Source organism: Sardina pilchardus, chromosome 4, assembly GCF_963854185.1.
Source record: "Sardina pilchardus chromosome 4, fSarPil1.1, whole genome shotgun sequence".
Classification (NCBI taxonomy): domain Eukaryota; kingdom Metazoa; phylum Chordata; class Actinopteri; order Clupeiformes; family Clupeidae; genus Sardina; species Sardina pilchardus.
Window position 1 is genome coordinate 31,372,300 of NC_084997.1, and position 10,367 is coordinate 31,382,666.

The 10,367-nt window shown below is 43.3% G+C and overlaps 1 protein-coding gene across 1 annotated transcript; it reads left to right on the forward strand.

Moving 5' to 3' along the window:
- Positions 1-1,174: 1,174 nt before the first annotated feature.
- On the forward strand, positions 1,175-10,252 carry LOC134078828 (zinc-binding protein A33-like). Its single transcript, XM_062534976.1, has 6 exons — positions 1,175-1,826; positions 6,668-6,763; positions 6,860-7,090; positions 7,934-7,956; positions 8,042-8,160; positions 9,368-10,252. Exons 1-6 carry the CDS (start codon positions 1,431-1,433, stop codon positions 9,907-9,909), a joined length of 1,407 nt encoding a protein of 468 aa, XP_062390960.1. The 5' UTR covers positions 1,175-1,430; the 3' UTR covers positions 9,910-10,252.
- Positions 10,253-10,367: the final 115 nt, after the last annotated feature.

Sequence of the window (10,367 nt, forward strand, 5' to 3'; positions counted from 1 at the left end):
AGCATCTGGACCTCCCATGAGGGTGCACAGTGGCGTCAGGTCTGGCCTACCAACCAACCAACCAGTGACTGGCCAATCAACCAACCAGTGGGCCATTGCTTATGTTGACTCCTGTAGCCTATGGGTAAGTAGCCAGCCAGTGGGCCATTGCTTATGTTGACTCCTGTAGCCTATGGGTAAGTAGCCAGCCAGTGGGCCATTGCTTATGTTGACTCCTGTAGCCTATGGGTAAGTAGCCAGCCAGTGGGCCATTGCTTACAGTATGTTGACTCCTGTAGCCTATGGGTAGCCAGCCAGTGGGCCATTGCTTACAGTATGTTGACTCCTGTAGCCTATGGGTAGCCAGTGGTCATTGCTTATGTTGACTCTAGCCTGGGTAACAGGGACTGCCCCCAGTCTCCTGATTCAGTCAGTTCAGACAGCACTAAGCCAAAGAGATGTTTGACACGAGCAATATGACACGAGAGGGAGTGGGGTTGGAAAAGGATATCGCCACGGCTGCAATTCGGCCGTTAGGTACACTGCTCCAGCTTTCTCCAGCTTTCATATGTGGATTGGCACAAAATCAGTGTGGTGACATTGAGTGCACCTGCATTTTTTTACTAGTTTCTTTGTCCACATTGCAGTATGCACATTCTGAACCAGTTTATTGGCTTCATCATATGAGGTAGTTATGTGTCCAGAGTTAAACTCTTGCCTGCCTACTTTTACAGTAACCTGAATGTCAAGATCAATGTCTGTGTGGGGAGAGAGTCTGTGTGTAATCCACTGATCTGGAGTCAGTCTCTGTGTCTCTGGCTGGTTCAGTTCACTCCCACAACTGGAATTTTCAACTGTATGTGTAGTAGTAATATACTGAAACAGTTCAGTTGCTTGTAAGGTAGTTTGGACGTTATGTGTCCAGCTCTTACCTGCCTACTTTTAACCTGAATGTCAAGATCAAAGTCTGTGTGGGGAGAGTCTGTGTGTAATTCATTGATATAGAGTCAGTCTCTGTGCCAAGTGCAGTTCACACCCATAACTGGGACTTTGAACTGAACTCCAGTGATGTGGCAGAAGCACAAGGAACTGGTCTGGCAACTAAGAGAGTGACCAATCAGAATCCTTCTTTACCGGCTTAGTCCCTCCCTTTGACTGGCTGCAGCCAGCACAGGAAGTGAAGTTGTTTGGCAGGTTGATTCTCTGTTCTAGCTGCTCTCAAGTGGGAAACAGGACACTTAGAACCCTTTACAACGTTTGGACCACTGAGGAACTTCAACTGTGAGTTTAAACTGAAGCTGGTGAGGCTGAACGTCTTTTGGACTAAAGTGTGAAACAGAGAAGAGTTTGAGTTTGAGTTTGGCTCTGACACGTCTGCTCAGGCTGCTGAAAGTGAAAGTGAAGCTGCAGAAAGAGCCGCAAGAGAAAAGACACTTTACTGCAGAGAATAAATGGCTTCTAAAATGGAGGACGATCTCACCTGTCCTGTGTGCTGTGAAATCTTCAAGGATCCTGTCTTGTTGTCCTGCTCTCACAGCATCTGTAAAGCCTGTCTGCAGCAGTTCTGGGAGAGCAAAGGATCAAGAGAATGTCCCTACTGCAGGAGGAAGTGCTCTAAAGGAGTATATCCTCCTAACATGGCGTTAAGGAACCTATGTGAGACCTTCATACAGGAACAAAGTCAGAGAGCTTCATCAGGGTCTGAGGTGCTCTGCAGTCTGCACAATGAGAAACTCAAGCTCTTCTGTCTGGAGGATAAACAGCCTGTGTGTGTGGTGTGTCGAGACTCTCGGAAACATAAAAATCACAATTTTAGTCCCATAGATGAAGCAGCACAGGACCGTAAGGTAAGAATCCACTCTGGTTATACTGGTGATGGACTCTAAAAACACACATTTTGATCTATTCGCCTGTCAAGGGAGACATGGAAGAAGGTACAACAATGCCTTTAATGCACCAGTAGATGGCACTCTACACCCTGCAGTTACATGATGTGTTGCACAACATCCAGACCTCTGAGCTGAGATACTCTGATTCTCTTCTTCACTCCCGCTCTGTCACTCCATGTGTACAGCAGCAAACTTTACTTAAACTTTCTATCTAGCAGAAAGGAAAACTTGATGCACTGTTTGTAAACATATTGCTGTTATTTAGACTATTCGATGTAGTGTAATTCACCTATGCACTACCATTTTACTAGCCTAGAAATCTAGACGCACCCTAGTGGCCAAAAATATTTTTGCCTAGCGGGATGGTCTAGGGTCGCACCGTTGAGGACAAGCCTGCACCAGGCTCGAGTTCAGCCTGGCCAATCAGAACGCTCTATCTGTGTACGGAGTCCTTGAGCCCGAAGGCATCACGCAATAAACAAATCAGAAGCAACGAAAGGCGGGTCTTGGCATCTAACTTATCTTTCACACACAACAGCGCCGACTCCGATAATTAGATTCAAAACGTTCTCCTGCTTGCTAGATTTTCTTCACTGTTGATTCGCTGTTTCTCTTTGAGTTTCCAAGTTAATGTTAAGGCTGCTACGTCTATCATTGTCCTATACTTGTTGCAGAGCTGTGTAACATCTATTTGCCTCTGTCTTGGTAAGTTCACACTTGAAAAAGCGACTCTAATAGGAGCTGCCAAGTGTCACGCTTTGAGTGTGACAGACAGTCAAAAAAATGTTCGACGAACGCATCTCACTGTCGCTTGCAATGTTCTGAAACTTGGCAGCCCTGTTGCCGTTTTGCCGACCGGCTACGATTGGTCACAAATGCTGGCCTATTACGTGCAGAGGCAGTTTGAAAGACAACTGTTCATCCCACCCACAGGCTTCAACTCTGTGAATGGTCCGACCCCAGACTATACATTTCTGTGTAGTTTGGCTTGCCAGGCTACCATTTTACCCAATTTTATGTAAATTCTTGACATACAGTGCCTATAGAAAGTCATCATACCCTTTTGAAATAGTTACTTTTTTTGTCTTACAGCCTGAAATCAAAACCCATTTTTAAAAAAATCTTTTCCAGTTTTATTAACAAATTTAGCTGTACAACATCAAAATAATGAAAAAAAAGTAAACAGTTCTGAAAATTAATAAAAAATGAAAAACTAGAATAACAAGGTTGGAAAAGTCATCATACCCCTGACTTAATACTTTGTAAAGCTTCCTTTTGCTTTCATTACAGCCATCAATCTGTTTGGATATGTCTGTATTATAGCTTTGCACACCTAGATAGGGGAATATTTGCCCAATTTTCCGTACAGAAATGTTAAAATTTAGTCAAATTCTGTAGGGAATGGCGATAGACTGCTCTCTTCAAGTCAATCCACAGATTTTCTATAGGATTTAAGTCAGGGCTCTGACTTTGCCACTCAAGGATATTCACCATCCTATCCTTAAGCCACTGCTTTGTTCTTTTGGCAGTATGTTTAAGATTATTGTCGTGTTGGAAGGCGAATGACCTCCCCATCCTCAGCTGTCTAGGAGAGGGACGCAGGTTTTCCTTAAGAATGTGGGTGTACTTGGCAGCATCCATTTTCCCTTCTATCCTGACCAATTGCCCAGTTCCTGCTGAAAAGAAACATCCCCACAACATAATGTTGCCCCCACCATGCTTCACACTAGGTATGGTGTGTTTTGGGAGGTGTACTGTGTTGGTTTTCGCCAAACATTGCGCTTGGAGTTCAGTGCAAAAACACATCTGGAATATTCGGCTACCATGTGGAAAAAGCTTATATGGTCAGATGAGACTAAGATCGAACTTTTTGGAGACTAAGATTGAAGTTTTTGGACTGAGCTCCAGGCGCTAACCAAACACAGTATACACACCCAAACACACCCAAAACACACCATACCTACTTTGAAGCATGGTGGGGGCAACATTATGTTTTGGGGATGTTTCTCTTCAGCGGGGACTGGGCAATTGGTCAGGATAGAAGGGAAAATGGATGCTGCCAAGTACACCAAAATTCTTGAGGAAAACCTGCGTCCCTCTCCTAAACAGCTGAGGATGGGGAGGTCATTCGCCTTCAAACACGACAATAATCTTAAACATACTGCCAAAAGAACAAAGCAGTGGCTTAAGGATAGGATGGTGAATATCCTTGAGTGGCAAAGTCAGAGCCCTGACTTAAATCCTATAGAAAATATGTGGATTGACTTGAAGAGAGCAGTCCATCGCCATTCCCTACAGAATTTGACTAAATTGTAACATTTCTATACGGAAAATTGGGCAAATATTCCCCTATCTAGGTGTGCAAAGCTATAATACAGACATATCCAAACAGATTGATGGCTGTAATGAAAGCAAAAGGAAGCTTTACAAAGTATTAAGTCAGGGGTATGATGACTTTTCCAACCCTGTTATTCTAGTTTTTCATTTTTTATTAATTTTCAGAATTGTTGAGTTTTTTTTTCATTATTTTGATGTTGTACAGCTACATTTGTAAATAAAACTGGAAAAGATTTTTTTTTAAATGGGTTTTGATTTCAGGCTGTAAGACAAAAAAGGTAACTATTTCAAAAGGGTATGATAACTTTCTATAGGCACTGTATACATTTTTCCACATTCATTTTGCGTTTGCCTTATATCTCTTCACATCTCTAATAGCCCTTGATGTGTAACACCATATATTCTACATGTTGTGTTGCCCCCATGCTATCACCATATCAGTCCTGAGTCTACACACACATATCTACATCTCAACAAACTTGACATAGTCACCTGAAATTGGTTTCCAACAGTCTTGAAGGAACTCCCATACATTTTGAGCAATTTTTGGATGTTTTTCTTCCACTCAATTCAATTGAAAATAATTAAGATGTCTTTAGTGATGCCAAAAGTATGCTAAGTAAAGTCATATGCCTAGGTATATTATGAAGAATACTAAAGAATAAAACATATGAAACATGTATATAGGCTATATATTCCTAAAGAACATTGGAGAGCAATGACAAAGTATGACGGAACACAATGTAGCAAAAAAAAACTGTGTGTGTCTGTGTCTAAACTTTTGACTGGTAGTGTATCTCTCACAGACTCCCTACATTTGTAAGTGTACTGCAGTGTAGACTGAACTGTAAGTGTACTGCAGTGTAGACTGAATTGTAAGTGTACTGCAATGTAGGCTGAATTGTAAGTGTGCTGCAGTGTAGGCTGAATTGTAAGTGTACTGCAGTGTAGACTGAACTGTAAGTGTACTGCAGTGTAGACTGAATTGTAAGTGTACTGCAATGTAGGCTGAATTGTAAGTGTGCTGCAGTGTAGGCTGAATTGTAAGTGTACTGCAGTGTAGACTGAACTGTAAGTGTACTGCAGTGTAGACTGAATTGTAAGTGTACTGCAGTGTAGGCTGAATTGTAAGTGTACTGCAGTGTAGGTTGAATTGTAAGTGTACTGCAGTGTAGGCTGGATTGTAAGTGTACTGCAGTGTAGACTGAATTGTAAGTGTACTGCAGTGTAGACTGAACTGTAAGTGTGCTGCAGTGTAGGCTGAATTTTAAGTGTACTGCAGTGTAGACTGAATTGTACAGTAAGTGTACTGCAGTGTAGGCTGAATTCGTGAATTGTAAGTGTACTGCAGTGTAGACTGAATTGTAAGTGTACTGCAGTGTAGGCTGAATTGTAAGTGTGCTGCAGTGTAGGCTGAATTGTAAGTGTGATGCAGTGTAGACTGAATTGTAAGTGTACTGCAGTGTAGGCTGAATGGTAAGTGTGCTGCAGTGTAGGCTGAATTGTAAGTGTGATGCAGTGTAGACTGAATTGTAAGTGTGGATTGTAAGTGTACTGGATTGTAAGTGTACAGTAAGTGTACTGCAGTGTAGAGTAAGTGTACTGCAGTGTAGGCTGAATTCGTGAATTGTAAGTGTACTGCAGTGTAGACTGAATTGTAAGTGTACTGCAGTGTAGGCTGAATTGTAAGTGTGCTGCAGTGTAGGCTGAATTGTAAGTGTGCTACAGTGTAGGCTGAATTGTAAGTGTGATGCAGTGTAGACTGAATTGTAAGTGTACTGCAGTGTAGGCTGAATTGTAAGTGTACTGCAGTGTAGGCTGAACTGTAAGTATGCTGCAATGTAGACTGAATTGTAAGTGTACTGCAGTGTAGGCTGGATTGTAAGTGTACTGCAGTGTAGGCTGAATTGTAAGTGTACTGCAGTGTAGGCTGAACTGTAAGTATGCTGCAATGTAGACTGAATTGTAAGTGTACTGCAGTGTAGGCTGGATTGTAAGTGTACTGCAGTGTAGACTGAATTGTAAGTGTACTGCAGTGTAGGCTGGATTGTAAGTGTACTGCAGTGTAGGCTGAATTGTAAGTGTACTGCAGTGTAGGCTGGATTGTAAGTGTACTGCAGTGTAGGCTGGATTGTAAGTGTACTGCAGTGTAGACTGGATTGTAAGTGTACTGCAGTGTAGGCTGAACTGTAAAGGCCATCGCCCACCAGAAGCGTACGCGACGCGCCGCGCCACAAAATAAATTAGAATTCCATTGTTTTCAATGGAGCATCGCCCACTGGAGACGTCTGCCGCGCAGCAGCCGCACAGAGATAGAAAACTATTCTAAAATCCTGTGCGGCAAGCCCAGACCGCCGAACACCGCTGAACGCCGCTTCTGGTGGGCGCCGGGCTTAAGTGTACTGCAGTGTAGGCTGAACGTTGTTGAACGGTGTAGGCTGAACGATGTTTATTCATTACAGGAGGAGCTCAAGATTAAACTGCAGCCCTTACAGAAGAAACTGAAGACCTTTGAAGAAGTTAAACTCATCTGTGACCAAACAGCAGCACACATTAAGGTGAGATCTGGATTATTTAATAAAGTAATTGTACATTTAATGTCACAAATAATTGCAAGAGTGATGATTGGATCTTGTTTTTGTCTGTTTGTTTAGACTCAGACTCAACATACAGAGAGGCAGATCAAGCAGGAGTTTGAGAAGCTTCACCAGTTTCTACAGGATGAAGAGGCAGCCAGGATATCTGCACTGAAGGAGGAAGAGAAGCAGAAGAGTCAGATGATGAAGGAGAAGATTGAGAAGATGAGCAGAGAGATCTCATCTCTTTCAGACACCATCAGAGCCATAGAGAAGGAGATGGGAGCTGATGACATCACATTCCTGCAGGTATGAACCATCCACTGTCTGTATAATGAAGTGTGTTGGATTTGGTTTAATGATAAAAAAAAAAAAAAAAAAACCCTCTGGCTGTAATACATTGTTGACCTGCTCATGCCACTCACATCATTGTATTAACCACTATTTTACACATCAATCCTATGAGTGATCATGATGGATAGTAAGATCAGATTCAACTCCTGTCTGTCAGATATGAAGTTTCTCTCTGGAGCACCAGTGTCCAACATGAAGCTCAACAGTTCAACATCAGACATTCACATTCATACCACATCATGGGTTGTGGAATCAGTTGGTGTTATTTTAGAGAGAGAAACACTAAGATGAGAGATGAGAGTCAATGATGACTCCAGAAAATCATTAAGTCTGACATGATAGTTTAGTTTGTGTTGTCACTGCCGTCTCAGTGACTCCAGTTCTTGGGTGATGTGGTCAGAGTGCAGGGCTGTCTCTCTAGAGCGGAGTCTCTGTCTCATCTAAGCAGGAGGAGAAGGAGGAAAATAGCTTTGCAGTCAGTATCCTGTCAGCTGTCAAATGTTTAGTCAGCAAATAAACAACAGGGTGGTGATGGTCAGGGAACTTGGCCCAGCCAATCAGAAGTCAGAAGGTCGTGGGTTTGATTCCTGTTACTACAGTTGTGTCCCTGAGCAGGACACTTAAGCCTGAGTTGCTCCAGGGCGACTGTGTCTGTTAAATACTAATCTCTTGACTTATTTTATAAAAACAACAATGAAAACCTTAGCTATACAATGGGGGTCAACCATGTTATAGTTTCCAAAAATACCTAATTATATCTATAATGTCTGACATATTCCCTAATTTCTTATTTTCCAGAACTACAAGAGCACAGTGGAAAGGTGAGTGATCTGCCTCCTGTCTCTCTCTTCTCTGTGGTTCTGAACCCAAACCCACAGCAGCACTGACTCCTGAATGTTATTCCAGAGCCCAGTGCACACTGCAGGATCCAGAGAGGGTTTCAGGAGCTCTGATCAATGTGGAAAAGCACCTGGGCAACCTGAAGTTCAGAGTCTGGGAGAAGATGCAGGAGACTGTTCAGTACAGTGAGTAGTCTGCTGTTTCCACATCACCAAACACACATAAGCAATGTTAGGAATGAGGAGAGGATAGACTGTGCTACTGTGGTAGATGATACAGTTACATTTGTCCAGGGGTTATTAGCAGCTTAAAGCTGCCTTTGTTTACAAAACAGAAACTCAAACCATTAGACACATTGCACACTGCACTACACACTGTCCCTGTGTGATGTAACACATGTGGGAGTGGGACAGAGTGTGTGTGATCAGACAGTGGAAGTGTGTGTGATCAGTCGCAGAGTGTGTGTGATCACACAGTGGAAGTGTGTGTGAATTTGTGATGAAAGGTGTGAAAAAATGTATTGTAGTGTGTGTGTGTGTGTTTATGTGTGTCTGTCTGTTTGTCTTTATCTCTCTCTCTGTATATGTGTGTGTGTGTGTGAAAGAGAGAAAGAGAGGGGGGGTCAGAGATATCTGATAAGAGAATGGGTGTGTGTGTGTGTGTGCACACGTGCATGCACGTGTGTGTGTGTGTGTGTGTGTGTGTGTGTGTGTTTGTGTGCGTGCATGTGCACGTGCACGTGCATGCACATGTGTGTGTGTGTGTGTGTGTGGACGTGCATGCACATGCGCGTGTGTGTTTGTGTATGTCCAATACAGCAGTTAGGGATTATGGGTAAGTGCTACTTTTGTGTGTGTGTGTGTGTGTGTGTGACCAGTGCTAGTATATCTAATAAGAGAGAGGTAGTTTGTTTGTGTGCGTGTGTGTGTGTGTGTGTGAGAGACCGACCAGTGCTAGTATATCTGATAAGAGAGGGGTTGTGTGTGTGTGTGTGTGTGTGTGTGTGTGTGTGTGTGTGTGTGTGTGTGTGTGTGTGTGCGTGCGTGCGTGCGTGCGTGCGTGCGTGCGTGCGTGCGTGCGTGCGTGCGTGCGTGCGTGCGTGCGTGCGTGCGTGCGTGTGTCTGTAACCAGTGCTAGCATGTCTGATAAGAGAGAGGTAGTGTCTGAGTGTGTGTGTGTGTATATGTGTGTTATCAGAGTTAGTGATCAGAGAGTGGCTGTGTGTGTGTGTGTGTGTGTGTGTGTGTGTATGGGTTGAGAGAGAGAGAGAGTGAGAGGGAGCGATCAGTGCTAATATACTTATAAAATATGTAATTGATAAAGACCGTCATTCACATCCTCATCACACACCACTCAGTGTTCAGCTCATGTGTGTGTTCTTTCTCTCTGCAGCTCCTGTGACTCTGGATCCCAACACTGCACACCCACAACTCATCCTGTCTGAGGATCTGACCAGTGTGAGACTTGGTGATACGGTGCAGCAGCTTCCTGATAACCCAGAGAGATTTGATAGGGCTATCCGTGTCCTGGGCTCTGAGGGCTTTAACTCAGGGACTCACTGCTGGGATGTGGAGGTTGGAGAGAACACACTGTGGAATGTGGGTGTGATGACAGAGTCTCGGCAGAGGAAGGGAGACATATACTCCATGAGTGGACGCTGGTGTGTGTTCTATACTGATGTATATGCAGCACATGCTCCACCACCGCTCGGCACTCTCCTCACAGTGCAGCAGAAACTCCAGAGGATCAGAGTGCAGCTGGACTGGGACAGAGGAGAGCTGTCATTCTCTGACCCTGATAATAATGCACACATACACACTTTCACACACACTTTCACTGAGAGAGTGTTTCCATACTTCTCTACTGACTATACTCTCTCTCCTCTGCGGATGTTACCAGTGAAGGCCTCAGTAAGAGTAGAGCAGCACAGTTAGAGCTGATACTGACTCTGAACCAGGGATGACATACTGAGAGGGAAACTTATAGGAGAGGAGACTACTGTATGATGAAACAAAGCCATTTAATAAACAGTAAAAATATGTCTCATAGTGTGGATATAAATGTTAAAGGTATGGTAATGCCCATTAACTTGCTGTATATACTGCACTGTACCTAGTTTGATTTCTATTTCTAAAGTAATATTTTGGTGTTTAATACAAACGGATTGGTAAATGAGTGAGGACAATAAAACATTTAACATTAACCATTCCATGCGTTTGATTATCATTTGTGTAATTTCTTTACCATTTTTTTCATTCAAACACCATTATCAGATATGAGGTCATTTTTAGTGAGAAGTGCTTTTATCTGTATTTCACTGCTGCCACCAGCACATCACACACTTCAGTGAACCATAACAGAATATCTGACAGGGATTTCGGTCCGTGTATGC